Source organism: Arachis ipaensis, chromosome B10, assembly GCF_059453495.1.
Source record: "Arachis ipaensis isolate K30076 ecotype BB chromosome B10, ASM5945349v1, whole genome shotgun sequence".
Lineage (NCBI taxonomy): Eukaryota > Viridiplantae > Streptophyta > Magnoliopsida > Fabales > Fabaceae > Arachis > Arachis ipaensis.
Window position 1 is genome coordinate 3,331,051 of NC_142435.1, and position 23,186 is coordinate 3,354,236.

A 23,186-nucleotide genomic window follows, 5' to 3' on the forward strand; every position below is an offset into this window, starting at 1 on the left:
TTTATTTCTATTGTTATGTTATCGTTGACTTTTTAAGATATTGCTAAGACTTGTTATGTCATTGTTGATTATTTAAAATTTGATATTGAGACTTGTTATATGTATTTAATTTTTTTTATTTTAAAAATCGTAAATCCAAACCAATCCAAACCGATTGTGTTCGAATCGGATCGGATCGGATTTCCAAAAAAATTTCATCCAATCCAAACCGTATTACACATAGATTAAACGTTCGAATCGAATGACTTTTTTTCTTAAAACCGAACCAAACCGCACCGTGAACACCCTACGCATAAGTACATGTGTTACTTTCTTCAACCGGTTGGAGATGTTAATTGTGGTGTGGACCCCAAAGCAAATTAAAAAGATGTTGGGAATGGACTGCAATTGCAAGCAACGCCCAGATAAACGTGGGAACGAAAAATCACAAAAGGTTTTTATTGCAAAAATAAATGTTGTAAGAAAACAATCCGAAAGGGAAAAGGGAAAGGTGGCAGGTTAGTTAGTTTGAGATTTGGAAGCGCACCAAAACGCACGCATTTCTCGAAAGAAATAAATAGGGACTAAGCAGAGAGGAATCAATGAGCAAAAAAGCTTTGTCCATCTTGATGCGCGCCAGAATGAGGCCTAACAGTAATTCCAACCATTCTGTCTCTCCTCTCTCTCTAACCGTTAGTGATTTCAACTCTCAGTTTCTTTCTTTATTGCAGATTTTCGATTTCATGTTATTCGATTGTTTTCGGCTAGAATTTGATTCGTTTGTTTGTTTCTGATGAATGCACAACAGAACGCCGTGAAGCAAATGCAGCGGCACCGGAATTCCCGAGAAGGCCAATCAGCTGGAGGTGCTTCGAGAGAAGAAAATTCAGCTTCTAATGACTCCGGCAGTTCTGAGAGGTTTCTAGTTTCATTTTCTCTCTGTATAATGAGTCGATCTATACTCTCCTTATTAATAATTGATGATTTTTGTGTTGTTGAAGTTCTGAATATTTTAATACATCTATTGTTTTATATGTAACAATTTCTATTAATAAGTGTATAATTTGTGTTGTCGGATACTCGGATCCATCTATTTCTATAGTCGATCCTGCCTAGTTGCATGGACTTGTCAATGATCTAAGAAGATGTAGTAAAACTCATTGGTTTTATTTTGCTTCTGTTTATCTTTGCTTGGTCGTAGAGAGTTTATGCATGTCCGTGCCTCAATGGACTCTGCGGTATCAATGAACAAGACGGAATTTCTAGATGATGCGCTTAATAACTTCTCAGAGGTAAGTATGATCTTAGGTTTCATTGGTATGGAACTTTCTTTATGCAATTCTCTTAATATCATTGCTTATTCAATTTCCATAAGTTGACAATAATGTAGGGCTATTTTAGCTTTTCTCATGAAAACCGTCGCAAGTTGCTCCTACTCCTTGCTAGGGAGTATGATCTCAATAGGTCACAGGTTTGTGAACTGATAAAACAGTACCTTGCACTTGAACTTCCTGCTGGTGAGTGATTTTGTGTGTGTAACTCTTTGCATTATTGCTTTCAAACTCGTGTTGTGAGAGAATCAATTGTGTGATATGGTTTTACAGACAAAGCTCAAGTGAGTGAAGAAGAAGGCTTGTTTGCTTCTTTCTATCGCATTGAGCGAAACTTGAGGCATGCACTTAAGCCAGTTTATGAAGTCCTTTTTGAGCGCCTCAACACTCATCCTGGAGGGTTGAGGTTCTTGTCCATCCTTCGTGCTGATATCCTATATATTCTCACGTAAGGTTATGGCTTATGCTGCATGATTTTGTTAGCAACTTTATTGTGTCTCTATTTCCTTTAATTTAGTTATCTTGAAATGACAGTAGGAATAAATAAACAAATCTTTTTTGTATGCTGCTTCTATTAAATTTAGTGGATTTCATGTTAGAGAATTCAGTACTTCTTATCCTACAAGGCTCTGCACAAGGCTTTTCTGGTAAAATCAATTTACAGTTCATTTCATGTTTCCTGGAGAACAATGCAACCCCCCCAAAAAAAATATATATATATATAGAGAGAGAGAGAAGATAAGAGTTCATCTTTACTTTTCCAAAACTTTGAATATGATGAATCAATTCTTCCACTGTACAGAGAGGAAAATATTGCATCTCTGAGAGCATTAGATTCTTATTTACACGAGAAACTGAGTACGTGGCTTAGTCCTGCTACCTTAGAGCTTCACCAAATTACATGGGATGATCCTGCTTCTCTTCTGGAGAAAATTGTTGCATACGAAGTACCTTCTCCTTTTCATTTCCTTGAATTTTCATTTAGTGCCCCTCTTATCTTCCATTGTATGCATAATCTTCAATATCTCGTGTAGGCTGTGCACCCTATCAGCAACCTTCTAGATCTAAAGAGAAGGCTAGGAATTGGCCGTCGTTGTTTTGGATATTTACATCCTGCAATTCCTGGTCAGCATTTCTTCTAGAACATTGGTTACTAAAGATAATTGTATACTTGGCTATATCGAATCCATCACTATTTGGCTTCTCTTCAATTTGATTTTGTAATAGCCTGAAAACAACCGAGTTTTCATGTATGATGTCAAAAGAGTGAAAAGACTTTACTAATGACTGATACCCCATTATTCCGATGACGAGTAAATTGAAAAACTAATATTTGCTGTTTTTGTTTTATATAGGCTACAATTTTTACATGATTGCTTTGATGGTTTGTGACTTAATGAATTTCAGTGGTTGACAATAGACATATTCTCAAATCTACCGTAAAAGTAGTCTTGTCCTAAGATTTTAATGTGTGAAATTATTTTGTGTGCTCTGGGTTTATGTTTTCTGCTCAGGTGAACCTCTAATTTTCATTGAAGTTGCACTGCTGAAGAATATTGCCCATTCTATTCAGGTAAATATTGTCTGGACCTAGCTAACTGCTCTTCAATACCTGTGTAACCAAAAAATTTTTGTACCGCAGGACGTTCTGGAGGATAGTCCTCCTATACCTGAAAGTGAGGCAACCTGTGCACTATTCTACTCTATATCATCAACTCAGGTGCTTATATTAAAAATAGTGAAAAATTTATATTATGTTGAAGCTCAGTAGGATTTTTCCAGTGAAAGTGAGCTCTACTCTTGGGTATTTTGTCCAACTATTTATTTAATTCCCCATTTTGGTCCTTTGACTTGTTTTATTTATGTTTGAAAATTATAGCTGGCTACTTGTCTGTCTATACTGCTGTTAGTTTTCTTCCCCTGTAACAGTGGAAACGAAAAGATGAAAAAATTAATGCGAAAATAAAAACTGATAGAAAAATGATTTTTCTACTAAACTTCTAAGAAACCTGTTCTTAACAACTTAGGTCATCGGAAGGGATTCTCTACTAGATCTTCAAAAATCTCCCTAAAGAAAATAGTTGGACATAATTTTATTCCTTATTGGCATAATTATGAATTTGCAGCCTGGCTTAGCAGGGATCAATCTAGGGAAGTTTCTTATCAAACGTGTTATAACGCTGGTGAAAAGAGAGATGCCACATATATCTGTAAGTATTTTACAAATATTGCAGATTAGTACAATTTCTGGTAAAATTATTTAAATTTTAGCCATTAAACTTTCTACCTTCTCTCAAAGCTGCAGAATTCTGGACTCTTTTTTTCTTACTCTGTGTTACAATATGCGATTGCCAATAGTTGTTGTGCACATTTATGTTGTGAAAATTCTTTGGAAAAACCATTTCTTCTAGGATAATGCAATATCTTACCATATTAATATAATATTGTCATAACTTCCCACATCTAAGATTGCTGACCAATATTTGCTTGCAGACCTTTGCAACTCTCAGTCCCATCCCAGGATTCATGCAGTGGCTCTTGTCCAAATTGGCATGTCAAAAAAGGCTCGCTGAAGGAGACATGTCACAAACTCTTACTGAGGGATCCAATTTGACTTTCTATGAGAAGATACTTAAGCCAGAGGAGGAAGAAGCACTTATGAGTTTACCGAAGTAAGCTACATCCCGTTCTCATGTGGTTCTAAAGCTTACACTATTTGTTTGAAATTTTGAATTGTGCTATTTTTAGATGTTATTTGGCATCTCACCGGTTGTATGGAAGTCTTGCATTAGCATAAAGAAAATTGTTCTGATAACTGCACTACATTTGTTCTGTGTTATTCTTGCTTTCTTTGTTTCTCCTCTTTTGACGGAATAATAGTAAGCAGACAATAGGTTCCTATATTTTGAAATCAAATAAGAATCTCACATGATTTTATATAATGAAAGATGTCATATTCCAACTCAATTAATTGATAATCATATTTGATCCTTTTCTCCATGTGTTGTGCTTGTAAATAGTCATGCCCATGCCATGGCTATTAGTGATACCAATTTCTGATTGTTACACACTTTAGTTAGTGGTAACTTCTACTGGCTCCTCTCATCTATCTTAGGTGTACCTAACAGCATTATGAGTTTCAGGGATCTTGCAATGGGACAAACTGGTATGGAAACCATGTTCAACTTGCTTACTTCTACATCCTATAAGTGGATCCATTCGTCAGAACTTGTGTCAGTGTTAAAGTCTCCTTTGATGCGTTTATGTGCGAGGTATTGCAAGCAATATCGGAAATAAACAAGAGAATATTAAAGTTGCACTGAGCTAGACAGCTATGCATATATTTCATAATTTATGTTAATCTGAACTTTTTATTCTTTTTGTATTATAGATACATTCTGCAAGAGAAGAAAAGAGGGAAGGCTTTGGATTCTGTAGCAAATTTTCACTTGCAAAATGGAGCGGTATGTCTTGCAAGTGTAATATACAGTCAATAAACTTCTCTGTTATTGGTAATGGCATCCACTTTGAAACCGATAGTTTCTGTGCAATGTTTGATGCTTTGCAATATGTTCAGACGTCTTGACTGGATTTCTTTTCATTGGAAACATTCTCTGAGTTATTTTCCTAGCATTTGTTTCTCTCTATAATTTGTATGCCAAAACTGGGAGATTTCATCTAGCACCACAAGTAACATAATCTTCTTAATATATCATAGATGGTTGAAAGAATAAACTGGATGGCAGACCGATCTGAAAATGGCCTTTCCCAAAGTGCGGGCATCATGGTCAACTATGTTTATAGGTACTGTCTCTTGTAAACACTGGAGCTAGTTTTTCTGTTTTTGTTCTTACCCCAAGTATACACACCATTATATCTTTTCGCTATCAGGTGGTTCTTGGGTCTTGATAAATGTTTAGAAAATCTTGTTTGCTTAGCTGACAAATTTCCTGAAGTTCACCTTGGTTATTTTGGTGGGGTTGGGAAGAATCTTACCATTAGAAGGTGTAACAACTGTAATTGTCATTTCATGCTATTGTCGGTCACTTATGTTATTAATCTCTTTAAAAGGATGGATTTGATAAGATGAATTCAATTTAATTTTCAATTCACATTATCAAATTTGAAGTGTATGCTGATAATGCCTAATTGCAGATTGGGGCACATAGAAGAGTACGCTCATTCGTATTTCAGCAATGGGGAAATTCATGCCTCAAGTGATCTCCGTCACTATGTTGAGGTAATGCCTTCTGCTGATCTGCTTAATCTCCATTCAAGTTTGATGTGAGATATACATTTTTCAGAAATATCTTGTGCTTTTCTGGTACGGAAAGCAGAAACAAATGCATTTACTGCTATTATATATTTTAACCTTTTTGCTGTTATATACATCAACAGAGTGACAAGAAACAATGAAATCTGCTTGCTCGGATTAAACTAGGAACAAATGCATTTAAATCTAGAAATGAGGAAGCTTGTATCCTCACATGATGATTTATGTAAAGATAATTAAAGGTACGCCATTGTATATATAATGCAATACTGCGGTAGGAAACTACTTGCAAAATTTTCATACATTTCTATGTTCATACTGCCATAGATAATGACGGGGCAACTCTTGCAAGAGAGCTACATTGCAGAAGGCTATGATAAATGGTTCATGCTTGTCTTAGCAAACGTCAAGCTATATAGTTCTCTTCACAAAGAAAAAGCTCAAGCCATGTAGTAAACTATATGATGTATGTTCATATCAATATAACACTATACTGACAGCAGGCACCATCTCGAGCGAACAGTGTGCTGCTGTTACCAATTTGGTGGTTTCAGATCATTAAATGTAAAGTGTAACATAGGAAAATTGGTTAGATTCGAACTGGTCGAAGGGTTCAGCAGAATCTTGGTCAGAGAAGGCATTTTTTTGTCTTGGCTCTTCAAAAATGAAAAAGTTGATAAAGCAAAAAAGTATTAGACTAAGGTTAATAATATATTCTGTTAGATTATCAATTAACACTATATGATCTAACTCGACATTAATTCATAATTTTGCTATTTCTTACGTATACAATTCATTTGAGAACCATGGATATGAGTTTTTTCTATTACACACAGTTTATTTATGTTAACAATGTTCTGTCTCTTATTCCATAAGAGGCAATGAAGCTTGTACATTGTTGTTGGGACTATTCACTTCTCAGTTTCAACGGGAGTGGTTTCTACCACATAATCCATCATGAGCCTCGTGTTAGAGTCATCAACCATCTACAAGACAATAAAGGCAGGAACAATCAGTTGCATTTATATATACGATAAGTTGAGTTAATTTTAGCATTATCATCAACATTCTGAATACAACGAAAACGTTATTGAATTACAAACCTTAACAGCTAAGCGCTTCAAGTTGTCCCATTCAAAATCATTTTTGCAGTATGCGGATCGCACCTATAATAATTCATCATTCTATTTAGTACTCATCAAAAGTAGTTTGATAAGTGAAAATTGGACAAGCAAGTAACGAGTAATGTTCAGTACTCACTTCCATTATGCGTAGGGCTATTGTTGTACATAGAAGATCCATAAGACATTAGTTTGCAAGATTTCGTATGTTCAATCACAAAAAAAAAATGTTTGAGGTTAGATATTGGCATTGATTAAGGATTAAGTAGCTCGGTAAATGTGGTTACCTAAGTTCTTATGTCTTGATGATTCTCTCATCATACTAGCACAGAATTTGTCCCCATCATTCAATGAGTGTCTACTCAAAAATTCCATTAGCTCTTCGTATGCTTCAGGGTTGTAGCTCTGCTCAGGCATTATTATAAAATTCAACAACTGAGGTTGTAATAAAAAAATCTGACGAGTATGATATACAATTACAAAACTTAAACCTTTAAGAGTGAAAACTTTTCCTTTTTTCTTGGATGTATTTCTCATGACTGAAAGTATTTAGTATCAACACAAGCTAAGCAAGAAGAACAAAAACAAAAACCAACAAAAGCTTAGCAAAAAAGGCAAATTAAAAGAAGGAATTATCAACCTCAAGTTGAGCAGCAACAATTTTAACTGCAGTGTAGTTAAAGAAATTGTGGAGGTTATTAGCAGCCTTTTGTTCTGGTGAAGCTTCTCCGAATCCTGCATCTCACCATATATACAAATGAATCATTCTCTATTGGTATATATACATAATATAGTATATATATAGAAAGAGGAAGAGCAGAGAGTTGTAATATAACTCACCAGGTACAAACATCTTACTGCACTGTAAGCGTGTGGATTGAGAGCTCCTTCTCTTGCAAGGCCAAAACGGGTAAACTTTGTTGCTGCTTGGCATTGATGAAGAGTAGGCATAATTAGAATTTGGAAGGTGAGGAAGTGCTAGAGTTGCATAATAAGATTCCATGGTTACCACTACGGGTTCTTAACTTTGGGTGTGGAACGAGGTTTGAGTTACGGGCTATTATGGCGTCTTCATAAGGAGAAAAAAAATATCTACATGGTTCAATCCACGTAAGGAAATATCTTTGAGCTTCTGTTGAAAAGTGCCAAATTTTACATCCAAAGTGGAACCCACTATTCAACTGTGAATTGGAGAACATCGAAGGGCTTGACACAAAGGATAAACATGTCTTTTCATATTTTCAAGCAAAAATAATAGAACTAGCATTATTCTTATAGAATATTTGAGGGAGAACAAAGTGATTAATTATAACTTTATTAGTATCGTATATAGGTTGATCATTAGTATATAAAATATTAATTACTATATGATAGACGGAATACATATTTGTAACATATATGAGTTATATATGAGTTAGAGCTCGAATGGTATAGTCTTTCTATACTCATCTAAAAGATAAAGACGAATACAGTTTAGGATGAGTTTCATATGAAAAAATAAAATTACAATGATATTCATAAAAGATGTGTTTCATATAAAAAAATTATTCAAATGCTAAAAAATCATTTTAAGACCCTAAATTACCCTTTTTCTAATCCTAATCTCAACCCCCTTCTTCCAAATTTCATCCCTTCCTTTATTATTTTCAGAAATTTCACCACTTCCTTTACCAACACCACCACCACCAACCGTTAGCCTCACTTTTCTCTTTCTCCAGAGCCATAAACAACAACGACAGTGATGATCCTTTGTTTCTTGCAACCTTTACTTCTTGTAACTGTTCCTCTGCTCTACGCCTTGCGTTCTTCTCCTCTGCTAGCTTCGATGTGAGACGACACACCTCTTTGCGGCTTATTTCAATCTCCAATTCCATGAAATCAGCTCATGCCCCGATTCGGAAGTCGTTGACCTTCACAAACTGGGCAATGGAGGAGTTGCCGGTGCGCGAAAGAAGAAGATGAGGCTGATTGTTGGTGATGGTGGCGGTGATGATGGTGTTGGTGAAAGAGATGGTAAAATTGATGAAAAGAATAAAGAGAGGGTTGAAATTTGAGAGAGGGATATTAAGATTAGAATTAGAAAAAGGGTAATTTGAGATTTTTAGATTATTTTTTAATGGTTGGACAATTTTATTATATAAAATCCATCTTTTATGAGTACAATTATAATTTTATTTTTTTTTGTGAATAGATTTGTCAACGTATAAAACTTTCATGACTAAAAATAATAGTTTACTTGACATATATTACTTTTTATTGATGTTTAAATGATTATGTGATATTTAATATTTTTATAAAACGTAATACTAATTTAGTGACTATTTATATAAAGTTGTCTTTACTTATGATTTCTATACGAAATAGGGATGTCAATGGGGTGGGGGATGCCTCCCTGCTCCCCGTCCCCGTCCCCGTCCCCGCCCCATTCCCCATGTTCCCCGTGTTTCCCGCGGATCCCCATTCCCCATCTGCTTATATTGAACATTTATATGAAAATTACCATAAAAAATAAAAAAAAAAACATAGAAAAAACCACAAAATGAAAATTACAACACAAAAGGGTGACGATGCGGAAGAGGGCGAACGGAAGATGGCACACGGGGCAATGCGGTGACGATGGTGGTCGGAGGCCGTGACAATGGTGGTCGGAGGTGGGTGGCTGGGACGAGGAAGAGAACGCAGAGGAAGGACGCAGAGAGAAAGGGTTTCGCAAGGAGCACTAGAGCAGGGTGAGGGAGCTGGAATGCGGCGTTCTATGCCTCTATGTGGGAACTGGGATTATGGGAAGAGAAGTTAGGGTTTTCACTATTCAATATATATATATATATGCAAAGTGAAATGACTAAAAAACCAAAATAAAAACTAAATTCTTAAAGATATTTAAGTAATTTAATATATTCGGGGATTGTGGGGAATACGGGGACGGGGACGGGGATCCTTGCTCGGGTCCCCGCATTTGCTTCGGGGGAATTTTGTCCCCCATCTCCATTCCCGCAGAAAAAATTTCCCGCCAGCGGGACCTCATTCGGGGCGGTCTCCGTGGGGATCCCCGCTGCCTGGGGATTTTTGACACCCCTAATACGAAGATAACTCAAATATAATAATTTAATCGTTCTCACTTATAATTTTTACACGAAGACAATTCATTAAATATATAATTGATTCCGTACTAAAAAAAAAGTCAATAATTTTCTTTCAATAAAAGTCTGCAATAAAATGCAGAACTCTAATTAGAACACGAATGAGCATCAAATGGCAAGTTGGGGTTAGGAACGGAACAAAGTGAAGATTCAGTCTGCTTTTTTTTTGTGGACTTTGAGTTTGATTTTCGCAGATGTGTCAACTTGCTAGAGCTTGCACACATAAAAACCCTCAACTAAGGCCAAGCATGAGATTAATTGTGGTACCATTAATGACACTTTTCATCAGCAACTGAGGATTGGGATGTTGGCTCTTTTTATGAAAACCAAACTTTGGTGCATCTAATGGCTGGAAGGTAGCCTTAGCTTAATGGGGTTACTCATAGTATTTATATACATGTTTGATGTTTCTCTTCACTCTCAAGCTACATAGAATTCTCAATTTTCTTAACACTAACAATCTAGCATTATTCAAGACATTAATCTAATCTCCACTTGAATCTGTAAATAAAAACAATATTATATATAAATATATCTTTAGATTTATATAATCTTTTATTTGCCTTCAAAGATGCATTACAATGAGGTTCTTATAATGTTCAATTCTTATGATTCTACATTTAGTGTTTTACTGTTGTATATTTTCACTTTATATGTACTTTTAGATTGCGTACGACACATGATCTATTAGGCTTAACATTTTTTTTTTCAATTTAGAAATCAGACATAAAGAGAAAATTATGCAGCGAAGTACGAAAAAAAGACCCATCAAATCATTATTAAGTAAAAAATATCTCCTTAGGAGCATTAAAATAAACATTATTTATTAAGCTTAGCGAAATTTTAAACATGTTTGTATTTTGTGTCCAAATTAAACAAAAATGATGTCCTTTAATGATTGTGAGCAAAGTAATAAATTCATAGTTTATATCTTGACTTGTAAGACTGTTGTAGTATCCTAATTCTCAAAATCGTAAAATGAAACATATATATGATTCGTAAATTAAGAAAATATAAACATATGAAGGTTTAAAAATATAAAAATAAATTCAAATTTTTACATATCTATCAATTATCAATTTTTTTGTTTTAATTATTTGTGTAGTATATTAATATACATCAATAACTAGTAGAATATATTCTTTTTGTTCCAAAGAAAGATAATTTTATAATATGTAAATAAAATTACAAGTGTCTATAGATAGGACTATCATTAGAAACAAAAAAAAAGGGGTCTCCCACACTCAAGACAAATGAGTAAAGTAGCAACGAAAATAAACTAAAGAAGAAGAGGAAATTGCAGAAAGAATAGAGAGAAATAAAAACTACTATTCAAAATATAACAAAACAAATTCAACGCTAATTCTAACTTTTTGTTTAATTTCAAAATTCAAACACTAGAATTTTTCTATTCCTATTTCTATATTTTTCTTCTATTTGTGTGATTCAAATATTTTATTCTCTTCTTCTTAACAATAAATTAATGAGTAAATGCCCAAAATGGTCCTTGAATTTCAAATCGTTATTCAATTTAGTTATCGACTTTTTAAAATGACCAATTAAGTCCCTGAAATTCAAAAAAGTGCATCTCTGTTAGACCTTTGCAGAATTATCATCTAAACGTTGATGATGTGGCATTCCAGTTGTATACTGATGTGTACCAAACTTGAATTTGATTTAAATTGGTACCTGAAATTGCTTAATAATATCCAAATTAGTCCATTTACAATTATAAAACCCTAATTCCTAAATTATTGTCTTCTCTTCTTCGATCTCTTTGATGTCTTCTTCTCTTCTTCGTCCTCTCCGCCATCTTCTAGTTTATATTTATCCTGAACTACAACATCAGTACACTTACCTAAAAACTATTTTAATTACAAGTTAATGCGGTTGGATTAATTTTAAGTTCAACACAGATTTAAATTATATGTATCCTTGCAGGTTCGTCCATTAAGCTAAAATATATTTTCCACTTTTAAAAAGGTAACCATTGTCATCATCTTCAAGGTCTTAACATCATTATCTAAGTTTGTCATTTTTCAATTGAACTCATGCAAAATTTTTTGTGAAATGGGTGTTGCACAAACTGGTTCTTCACCTCCATCAACCTAACAGAAAAAATTATAATGGATTCCATACTGCAAAGTAAAAAACGCAGGTGAATCCAAACTTAAAGTGAAACTATCTTAACATTTTCTTTAGAGCCATAATCTTACCTCATAGTTTGGACAACCATAAAATAGTCTACCAGGATTCTCTGTCGTCATTGAGTACTTCATCACTATCCGAAGTCTGCAATTACAGAAAATGGCGTTCTTACCTCCCCTGTTGCACATTCTTTTGCTGCCATAAGGTCTCTCTACAGAGTTATTCCTACTTGAGCTACTTTGACTTCTCTCCCACCACCCATCATCACTCATGCAAATGAGAAAACAAGATGAACTGGAAGATAGTGGAGAGGTCGAAGAAGAGAAGAAGATAGCGGAGAGGTCAAAGAAGAGAAGAAGACAGCAGGGAGATCAAAGAAGAGAAGACAATAATTTGGGATTAGGGTTTTATAATTGAAATTAGACTAATTTGGATATTATTAAGCAATTTCAGATACCAATTTGAATCAAATTCAAGTTTGGTACACATCAGCATACAGCTGGAATACCACATCGTCAACGTTTAGATGGCACTTCTGCAATGGACTAACGGAGATGCACTTTTCCGAATTTCAGGGATTTAATTGGTCATTTTAAAAGGTCGAAAATTAAATTGAATAGCGATTTGAAATTCATGGACCATTTTGGGCATTTACTCATAAATTAATAATACCTTTGCTCCACTAATCTAGTTTATTTATATACCAAATCAACTAATAAATCAGAATAAAAAAGAGAGTAAAATAGATAGAGCACCAATGTTAAAAGGGTTGAGGGGAAGAAATGGGAGAAGCAGAAGAACAAAGATAATGATCAATATTGATAAAAAAAAAAAGAGGAGAGAGACCGAGTGACAGAGGTGATGGTGGTGGAAGAAGAAAGAAGAGAGATTTAGCCGAGAATCAAAGGCAACACAACGACTTCAACAACAGAGACTATGGAGACGGTGAAAATGAAACAAGACTAGGATTTTGAGCACTTTTATCAGAAGCGCAATTCAACGATTTTGAGTGTTTTCCTGGTGATTCTGCATGAATGCCATTCCTCTTACTCGACGAATTGAGGGAGTAAAATCGCAAACTCGTGCAATTTCATAAGTGGGCTCGCGACTCTAACTACCTTGATTGTGAGCCTATAAAATAATTTGCACATATATTTGATTAGGTACTAAAAGCAAACAACAAGGTTTTATCAGTGTCTAATATGATAAAAGAGTGTCAACTTATCATTCTATCAAATTCGAAGGGCTACTGTAGTATCAGGAGCTCAATATCAGAGACAACAATAGTACAATTAGTACAATTAAAACCTCAGTAACCAAATCGATAACGACCATTATAAGATTTAGTGATATACGTAGAATTTTTAACTTAAACTATTTTTAATTATTTAAAGGTTAACTAATAAATAGTCTTGTTACTACAACAATACAGTTAGTAAATAAATAAAGAGTGGAAGAGCTACCATAGTATCAGGAACTCAATATCAGAGACTATAACAGTACAATTAGTATAATTAAAAATCTCAGTAACCAAATCGATACACGTCGTGAATCTCAGTAACCGTTATAGGATTTAATCACATACGCTAGATTTTTACCTTAAACTATTTTTAATTATTCAAGAATTAACTAATAAATGATCCTATTATTTTCTTACAAATAAATAAATAAAATAACTGTCTTTTAGAAAAAAATGAAATTAAAAAAATGATATGAAATTGAAAAATTTAACATGTTCTTAATCAAATGTATAAAAATATGTTGTTGTAAAACGTTTTTGTTTATTAATTAGTTGACTTAATTTAATTTTGTCTGGCTTTATTTTGGGAAGAATTCTATCATGCATCTTTTATAGAGTATAAAATTTTCATTCCATATTTAGTTACAATCGCTCATTCATCTTTTTTTATTATACCTTCTTGTTCATCTTTGATAATTTTGTGAGAATCAGTCGATGTTTTTCCACGATGTTATATCAAAATTTTTCTTATTTTAAAATATCAAAAGGAATTGGATTATTGGATATTACAGAAACTTAAATTTTTTTTTGAAATTTAGGATAGTATGTATCAGTTGATACTTTTAAATTTCAAGAAACACTTTTTATTCACCAGTCTCTACAGCTGTATTGTTTATATTAATCATCATGCAACTTCACATTGTGCTTTATCTTATAGTAATTGTGAGTTTTTCTTCTTTTTTTCATTGTGCAATGAAAATGCATTTTGCTATTCTAAGATAAGAAAATAAAACCCAAATTCAAAAAGAAACAATGAATAAAAGGCCAAAAAGATGTGGTTACATCGAACAAGAAAAGAAAAATTGAAGAATCTAAAGACACTGGTTAAATCTTGAAGATACGTCATTAGTGTTTGAGAAAAGATAAAGTAACATTTTTACCTTGCACTACATGTAGAAAAATGTATTGTATGCAGTGCATCCATCAATGGTATGGTAGTTTATTATATCTAAGCATGTATTATTATGAAAGGTCTATGCACATTTGTTTATGTCATTTATAATGCCTTTTCATAATATAACTATGATAAATCTCAGGGTCCTTGCATTTTCATGTTGAAGTTGTCCAATATTTTCTCATATATAATTTTTTTGGAAAAAAATTGTCAATATATCCTCCATTCGATTGTAATATGCAGAACTTGTTATGTTTCTTTGAACAATTTAGATAAATAACACTTATAACTAATTCTCATTTTTTTTCTTATAGGTATCCTAATATGATAATTATAGATATTTCATTGAGGTGTTTCTTATGCTGTAACAACTGTAATTATAATGTTTGCTTGCCTTCAAAGAGAATCTTAAAATTTTTTTTATAAACTCTTTTATTAACACATTGATTTTGTATCTACTATCAGACATCTACAAGGAGCATCACATATAAATTGACAAAAGATATTTACATGATCAAATTAGTCCTTTCATTTATAAGACAAATTTGTGAAGAACAAATTCAAGAATAAGAGATTAAAGCTAAAATACAAGGAATTTTAGTATTTTTATCTTAAGCTGACTTTTTTTTTCATGCATTTTTTAACAAAATTACTAACAAGAAGCTCTGATACTATGTTAGAAAAATTATATTTTGAGCTTAAGATACCACAATCTCCTTGTAGTAATGATGAGCGTATTTATTGGGACATATCCTCCTCTAGCTTTATATACTATAATAATTCATAACATTCTTATGTTATGTTTTTTATTTTATGTATTTTTGTTTTTAAAGCAATGATCATTGTGTTACTTTAATTGTTGATCTTCATAGAAGTTGTCCCAAGTGTTCATTTGAAATCTGCCTTTATTGTTGCAAAGAAATTCGCAAAGGAAGCATTTCAGTCCGATCTGAAATGAAATTTCAATATGTGATCAGGGGCTTTGATTATATGCATGGTGGTGACTATTTAACAGTGTCTAGTGATTTAGAGTCTCCAAAGGATCATCACATTAAGGTATCTACCAAATAGAATGCCAACAGTGATGAAAGTGTTAGATGTCCTCCTAAAGAATTCAGAGGTTGCGGCCACTCATCGATGGTGTTGAAGCGTGTTCTTCCACATGATTGGATATCTGAATTGGAAGCCAAAGCTAATAAAATCTTAAATTTGTTTTGCAAAATTGAACATGAAGAACCTGGAGGAGGAAGGAAGCAATTTCATACAGCAATTATATGCTGAGAGCAGCTTCTAGAGATGGCACCGAAGACAACAACATATAATGTCCAAAGTCTAGTGAGATATCAAAGGAAGGTTTAGGTCTCTTCCGGAAGCATTGGACTAATGGTAAACCAGTTATAGTTTGCGATGTTAAGTAAAGGAGAAGTCTGAGTTGGGAGCCAATGGTTATCTTGAGGGTACTATCTGAAAGCTCAGGTTACAAGATCAACTCAGATATGTCAGTGAAGGCTATTGATTGCTTGGCTATTTGTGAGGTTTGGTCTACTATTCCTTTTGGTGCTTTCATAATTAGTTTTACCAACATTTTGCTACTATTGTCATCATATGAATTAGTTAAATTTGGTGGTCGAGAGCTCTGATACCAGTATGAAAGAGCCCAACAGTGGAAATAACACAAATATCCAACACAAGAATAATATGGAAGCACTCAAAAAATTTTATGGCAGCAACTATTAATAAAATTGTGAAAGAAGGTGGAAGAATGGTTTAATAATTATGAGCAAACAAATATATCAAGTAGAGCAACCACAAGAACATACCGATATTTTAACATGAAAAACCCCCCCTCAATGTGAGAGGTAAAAACTATGAGTCATCAAAATCAATGAAATAGCTCTACTATAATCAAATATGAGGTACAAGAGAGTCTCAAACAAAGCATAAATTGTGCATACAATTAGCCAAAACACCAAAGTACCAAAGCTTACAAATGAGTAACAAGAAGAAAAATACCAAAAAATTAGAGCTTCTGTGCGAAGCATATTTCTCCATATGTGGACCTCCAATCCATATCTCCACCATCCAAAATGAAGAATAAGATGAGATGAATCTGCAGTTTCAGGCCGATCTAACGATGAACAAATGAAAAACTGCTGTTTGAAATTCGCTGCTCTGCATAAAAATGAAAATTCTGTTTTTCCTCTTCTCTCTCACTTTGTGGTTGCTCTCTCTCACTCTCAATAAGTCCCAAAAATCTGATTAGGGTAGTGACACATGGGTACAAGGAGACACCCAAAAAATTGGACTTGAGCCTCACAAAGGAGAGAAAAAATCCAACAAATCTCTCCCTTCTCGACTAGGTGGAGGCTCTCGCCTCCCGGCGATCAAACAATATCTTTCAAGCTTATATATTGATAATGTTTTTGTCATCATATTAGCACCATTATCATCAATATGAACTTTCTCAAGTTCTAACAACTTGAAATTTAACACATCCCATATCCAATGATACATAACATCGACATGTTCAGATCTTGCATGAAAATTAGAATTCTTAACAAGATGAATAGCACTTTGACTATCACATAAAAACACATAACGATCTTGCTTAAAACTAAGATTTCTAAGAAATTTATTCATCCACAACAACTCTTTACATGCTTCAATTGCTACAGCCTACAGTAAATTCTGTCTCTGTGGTACAAAGTACAATACACTTTTGTAGCCTTAACTATCATGAAATAGCTTTCCCTGCAAACTTGACCAAATAACCTGAAGTAGACTTTCAAGAATCAACACATTGTTATCAGTAATTACTATTAATTGTAATTAATTGTTAATTAGGTGCCGGCATATGAGCACCACTTTCAGGTCCCGGCATATGAGCACCAGGTTCAGATGCCGACATATGCCCAGCAGTTTCAGAATCCGGCATATGCCCAGCAGTTTCAGGATCCGGCATATGTCCAGCAGTGGCCGACATATCAGCAGCAGGCACCATATATACCGGAACCACAGCCTCCTCAGGCACCTGAGCCCTACATACCACAGCTGGTAATTCCAGCCGAGGGTCACTTTAGTCCGTTGGGTGGATCTAACACCATCAGCTTTTCTCAGGTCTTGAGAGATACAGATTATCTATTTTCGACGCCACCACAGGAAAGGCCTGCTGCATCTCAGCAGTATGGTGGTCGTCGTGCCACTTCAGGTCATGCCAGTGACTTCGACTTTGATCAGTCGATGGGTCATGTAGATCCGCCCGGTCCTTTCGCACCACCACGTGGCCAGTTGTTTGATTTGAATGAGTATCCGCAGCAGGAAGAGAGAGACTTGGTATACGACTTGCAGCACTGGTATGATCTTGTTGGAGCGAGTGCTTCGGGGATGAATGACTCCGGTTTGTATGACATTGGTGGTGCGAGCATGACAGATGTCGATGGTCCTCGCGTTGGCAGTGGGCTGGATGCCGGTGTGTCTCAGGGTCATCCGTATAACTTACGGACACAGATTGCGCCTCCGGACAAATACACCCCATCCTTGTATTCGAATAAGACGCCGAGGAAGTAGTCTATTGTAGTTGATCTTGTATTCAGTGTTGTATTTAGATTTGTATTCAGGGTCGTATTTTATATTTAGATGATTCTGTTCAGTATTATTATTATGACATATTTAGCTTTGTTCTCGTATAACTCTATTTGGATCTAAATGTTTGTTCTCTAAAAAATTAAATAACAAAGTTAAAAACTTTATTTATTATAAATTGTTAACTAGGTTAAAGTAAATGACGAGGTTACAAAAAAGTAACATATAATTGTGAAGTAGGTCATAACAAAGTTACATTGAAAAGTTTAACCACTAATAACCTCCAGCGAAGCTTGGACCTGCGCGCTGAGGACATCGGCTGCGGCTATGTCCCTCGCGTCCACATATAGTGCACCGGCGACGACCACGCATATCCCGCGAATCCATCTCATTCAAGTAGCGGGTTGACTTCGGTCTTCCTTTTGTCGCGCGCCTCAATGTTTAGTTGGCGATCACCTTTGCTCCTTCGTATCTATCCCACGTAGATGGGTCACCCATCGGAACAAACTCGCCTCTGTACACCTTGCAAATTTTAGACATCTTGTACACATCGTGCACGTACACTTGCCAGTCAAGACGCTGGTTGGCGCAACATGCAAGCACGTGGCGATATGGAAGTCACTCGACCTAGAAATGGCCACAGTCGCAGTGTCATTGCGCAAGGTTAACAGTGTAAATGGTACCATCTTGCATTTCGTGAACCTAAAACATATCGTTGCGCCTGTCAAATCGGTTGACCACAATATTTCCTGTACGTCGGAAGCTTTCTTCAACTCTCTTCGTTGCAAATTCTGAATACGTGAATCCGTTGTGGAGATGCTCATGAGCCTCGATACTCTTCCGAGTGAACAATTCATTCAGCCGATAGAAAGTTGACCGGACAAGGGCAGTCATAGGAAGGTTGCGTGCACCCTTCAAGACAGAATTTATGCACTCTACCAAGTTTGTCATCATATGTCCCCAACGATAACCACCATCGAATGCCAACACCCATCTCTCAACACCGATCTCATCGCACCATTGAGTGTATGCCTCACCCCGCTCTTTAAGCTTTTAGTAGTTTTTGTTGTACTCCTGCTCCGTCCTAGAATATCCTGTTGAACAAACCATTTAATCATAAGCAGATGCCACAAATTTACTATGAATAGAACCATAACAGCGAGTTGAAATACATGTGTTCACCACGAGTTTATGCAAATATGGAGCCTTGAACCTCCTTAAGAAGTTAGACCCGATGTGCCTGATGCAGTACATGTGCCACGCCCTTGGTGGTGACCATGCACCGTTACTGCGAGCTATTGCAGCGTCGATGGAGGTATGGTGGTCAGAAATAATACCCACACCATCAATGGTAACAACATATCTCCGCAAATTGGTGAGAAAAAACTCCCATGCGTCTGCTGTCTCGCCCTCGGCAATCGCAAATGCAATAGGCACAATGTTTTGATTCCTATCTTGTGCAACCGCTACTAGAAGTGCACCTTTATATTTTCCGTACAGATGCGTGCCATCAACCTGCACCAGTGGCTTGCAGTGTCTGAATGCTACAATATACGGATAGAAGCTCCAAAAAATGCGGTGCATAACCCTTACACCTTGAACATCCTCACTCTCACGTTAAACGGGGAGCATTTTAATTTGAATACAAGACTTTGGCATCTTCACTGTCATTGCTTTCAACCATACTGGCAGAGTCTGGTAAGAAACTTCCCAATCACCGAAAACTTTTGTGATAGCTTTCTGCTTTGCCAACCAAGCCTTGCGGTAACTCACAGTGTAGTTGAACTTGCCTTGAACTTCTGCAATAATAGACTTCACCTTTATTGAGGGGTCTGCTTCGACCAACGGCCTGATGGCATCTGCAATTGTGCCTGAGTCCAACTTGGCATGATCTTATGAAATCGTGCCCATGGTGCATGTATGCTTGCCATTGTATCTCCTGATCTCCCAACAAGCTTTTTTTCGAATCAAGCTAGCTCGGATAAGCTAGTCGCACCCTGCACCATATCCCTTGCACTCCTCTAGAGATGGTGTAGCTTTTGATTGCAGATATCACTGACTCTCTCGAACCAAATTCTATTCCGACACTAAACTCGCCATCTTCTGCCGCAACGTTGCCTTCACCTACGACATGCGCACCACCATCAGTCAAACAAGGCAAATAAAAGAAGCACTATAGGAAACTTGAGTTAATAATCATAACATACCCGTATTCACATACTCAGGAAATTCCGGCATGCATGGCTTCGAGATCTAGAGTCCGCATAAAAGATGGAACACCAAACGGGTGTTGGCTTACAATCGCATTTGCTTCATTTTCCACCGCCGGATTGCCTGCCAAGTCTCCGTCATCGTTTTCGTCATCGACTTTATAGTTAGCTTCGAATTCCTCTTCGCTGTCATTATTATCTTCTTCCCAATCTATATCCCCGAGCTCATCAACATTGACCTCGTCACCGACCGAACCCATCCCTGACTGCTGTTCAAACTCAACGTACAGCTCTATAATCGGCACGTGAGATCGGGTTTGTTGATAAATATACAACATCTGCCGTATACTGGCATCGTCAGTGATGGGCATTATTTAAAACTGTATTAGCCCACCAAATACTTGCACAGAACTTCTGTATAAAAGATTTGCTCACCCTTTTCAAAATGTGACTTTGAATGTTATTACAAAGACCATTTTGCAACTCGACAAAACTCATGGTACATGAAATAGCAAATGACAACGTACATTCACAAACAAAAGTCACTCCTTCATGTGTGTTTGGTATAACCTCTCCGTTATAATATACTCGCAAATTCGCAACACCTTCCATAACTTCAGCCTCAACTAACTCTTTTTTTTTGACACAGTTATCTGCTAGAAAAGCACACCACTGAGAATTTTATGCAAGAAAGAGTAAGAAGACAAGTGAAGATGAAGACGAATAAAACTGGACTTTGTATTTATAGGCAAAGCTGTGGATTTAAATATTATTTTGTGTACAAAACGTAACCTGCGTTTTGGGGCTTCCAAGAAAAAGTTTCTGACACTAACAAAATGCAACCTGCATTTGTGGGCTTCAAAAAAATTTTGAATTTTCTGGGTTAAAAAATGCAACATGCGTTTAGCCTAAAACAAAATAAAAAAATTGGAAATGCCAAAACGTAACCTACGTTTAGTGTGTTTCAAAATTAAAAAAATAATAAACAAGTACAAAACGCAACTTGCGTTTTATAACTGACCCATAGCAGTGCAATTTTTTTTATTCCCTCCATTTCATGGTGTTACAAATTAACACTTTTCATAACAAAGAAAAACAGCCTAAAACAAATTCGTTACAACTGGCAGGTCATGGAGGTGCTGCTTATCAGTTTTGGCAAGAAAACTAAGTAAAACTATTTTGAATCAGAAAGATAGAAAGCAATAAACTATAAAAAAAAAAGGGAATTAAGTTTTGTAATTTGTTATTGATCATAAAAGAAGAAATCATAATCATAGCTTTCTCTCTACAATGAGTTACACTATACATCAAGTGGCCTCTCTCTATTATATACTCTTCACAAAAACCTATGGTCCTATTATACAGTGTTAAAACTTACAATATAGGCACGGATAAAAAGAAAGAAAGAAAGCACATGTAGGAACAGAGAATGAGACTTAAATAATTAAGTCTAAGTCGGTTAACATCAACGGAAATTTTTCAAGCACAAGGACCCTAGTTTGTTCAAAGGAATTATATTAGTATATTTATGCATTAGTCTAAAATCTTAAACATTTTAAATATAAAACATTAATTTATAGTCTTATAATAACTAATAACACAAAATATTAAGGTTTATAATACTTAAATTCCACATAAGAATAGCCATCATCCATTACTAATAACACAAAATATTAATTGTGTATGATGACCGGGGCCGAGTTCGAGTGACCCGAGCCATGACTTGGAACCGACCCAAAATAATGACCGAGTCTATTTTTAAGACCCTTACCCGACCCTAAACCCGGTGAAATCACAACAAATTAGCCCCTAAAGTGTTCGGGACCAGGCCGGGCCATGCACACCCCTACTATTAATAACTTCCATAGCTTGTGTTTTTTGACTTCTGAAAATTTTGTTGTTCCTTTCCATTCATATATGCCAAATGACAGAAAAAACTAATTAGCCACCTACTATGCTTCTCTTTTTTTATTGCCATTCCTCTCAAACTCTCAAAATATTGCTTAATTATTTTTGAAATACCCCACAATTTACCATAGTCAAACAACTACACACATTTGTAACACCCTCACCGGCAAGAACGGGACCTGATAGAAATAATGGAAAGTGAAGGTGATGCAGAATAGCTATGGTGGTTAATCCAATCAGCACCGAGGGCGGCGTTCGTAATTCCAGCAATAGTGACCATTGTTACAGGAAAATAGAGAATTCAAACTCAATGGAATCGAAAACATAAATGAATTCAATGGAACTGGAAACAGAGACCACTTACGATGAAAGAACGAAGCAGCAGCAATAGGAGAGGCAGCCCCTTCTCTCCAATCCGTGATTCCAGCGAACAGAGGCACGGCGGTCGTTCCCCAGTGACAATCGACGACAGCGGCTGAAGCTTCTTCGACGGTGACTAAAACCAACACGCAGAGACAATAAGGTTTTTGGAATCTCAAATGAAGGTAAACCAAACTAAAAAATCCTTACCGATGGTGAATCTCAGTGGCGGCAGCGGAGTTTCTCGGCAGCAAAGGCGCAGCGGTGGCTGAGCACGGGTCTCCTCTCTCTCCTCTGCTCCCGAGCTCTCTCTCTCTCTCTCTTTCCCTCTTTGCCAACGGCAACGGCGCGGACTGAAGGTGACAGCGCAAACGGCGGCAACGGAACTGGAAGCTCCTGTGACGCAACGACGGCGAGCCCAGTCACGGCGTCATCCCTTCCTCTTCTCCCCGTCGTTCCCCTTCTCCTCCTCTTGTGCGTGACGACGACACGGCTGCGACGGCAAGGACGGCACTGAGCGCCGCGCGGCAGCGAGCGGGACACGGTCCTGAGCAGCGCAGCAGTAGTGCGGCGGTGGCTCCTCTCCGACGCTCTCTTCCTTCCTCTCTGATTTTCCCCTTCCCCATTTCCCTTTTTCTTTCCTTTGTTTCTTTATTTATTTATTTCTTTCTTTCTTTTTCTAAAGGATGGAGCTGAGTTGGAGTTAGGGAGTGGTGGTGG

General features: G+C 36.1%; 2 protein-coding genes across 3 annotated transcripts; one reads left to right on the forward strand and one right to left on the reverse strand.

The window, feature by feature from the left end:
- The first annotated feature begins 389 nt into the window (after positions 1-389).
- On the forward strand, positions 390-6,363 carry LOC107623353 (malonyl-CoA decarboxylase family protein). 2 transcript variants are annotated; one of them, XM_021113228.2, is made up of 17 exons: positions 390-671; positions 788-897; positions 1,181-1,271; positions 1,370-1,496; positions 1,584-1,758; positions 2,113-2,257; positions 2,345-2,435; positions 2,825-2,883; positions 2,953-3,030; positions 3,437-3,520; positions 3,804-3,982; positions 4,454-4,582; positions 4,702-4,822; positions 5,029-5,114; positions 5,466-5,550; positions 5,709-5,825; positions 5,911-6,363. In XM_021113228.2, exons 1-13 carry the CDS (start codon positions 582-584, stop codon positions 4,805-4,807), a joined length of 1,464 nt encoding a protein of 487 aa, XP_020968887.1. In that variant the 5' UTR covers positions 390-581; the 3' UTR covers positions 4,808-4,822; positions 5,029-5,114; positions 5,466-5,550; positions 5,709-5,825; positions 5,911-6,363. The 2 variants fall into 2 exon arrangements, with proteins under 2 accessions (XP_020968887.1, XP_016181064.1); XM_016325578.3 differs by having other exon boundaries at positions 392-671; positions 4,702-4,774.
- Positions 6,326-7,830, reverse strand: RBCX1 (Chaperonin-like RbcX protein). Its single transcript, XM_016325580.3, has 6 exons — positions 7,545-7,830; positions 7,345-7,439; positions 6,992-7,109; positions 6,844-6,860; positions 6,687-6,749; positions 6,326-6,569 (listed from the first exon to the last, which is right to left on the reverse strand). Exons 1-6 carry the CDS (start codon positions 7,705-7,707, stop codon positions 6,495-6,497), a joined length of 531 nt encoding a protein of 176 aa, XP_016181066.1. The 5' UTR covers positions 7,708-7,830; the 3' UTR covers positions 6,326-6,494.
- Positions 7,831-23,186: the final 15,356 nt, after the last annotated feature.

Excerpts from the sequence above, each read along its gene's own strand:
- LOC107623353 (XM_016325578.3), top strand. The coding sequence starts at position 582 with ATGAGCAAAAAAGCTTTGTCCATCTTGATGCGCGCCAGAATGAGGCCT. Across the intron at positions 4,775-5,028 it reads TTCACTTGCAAAATGGAGCG|ATGGTTGAAAGAATAAACTG; the intron begins GTATGTCTTGCA and ends AATATATCATAG. Across the intron at positions 5,115-5,465 it reads ATGGTCAACTATGTTTATAG|ATTGGGGCACATAGAAGAGT; the intron begins GTACTGTCTCTT and ends GCCTAATTGCAG.
- RBCX1 (XM_016325580.3), bottom strand. The coding sequence starts at position 7,707 with ATGGAATCTTATTATGCAACTCTAGCACTTCCTCACCTTCCAAATTCT. Across the intron at positions 7,110-7,344 it reads TTGTTGCTGCTCAACTTGAG|AGCTACAACCCTGAAGCATA; the intron begins GTTGATAATTCC and ends ATGCCTGAGCAG. Across the intron at positions 6,570-6,686 it reads TGAAGCGCTTAGCTGTTAAG|ATGGTTGATGACTCTAACAC; the intron begins GTTTGTAATTCA and ends ATTGTCTTGTAG.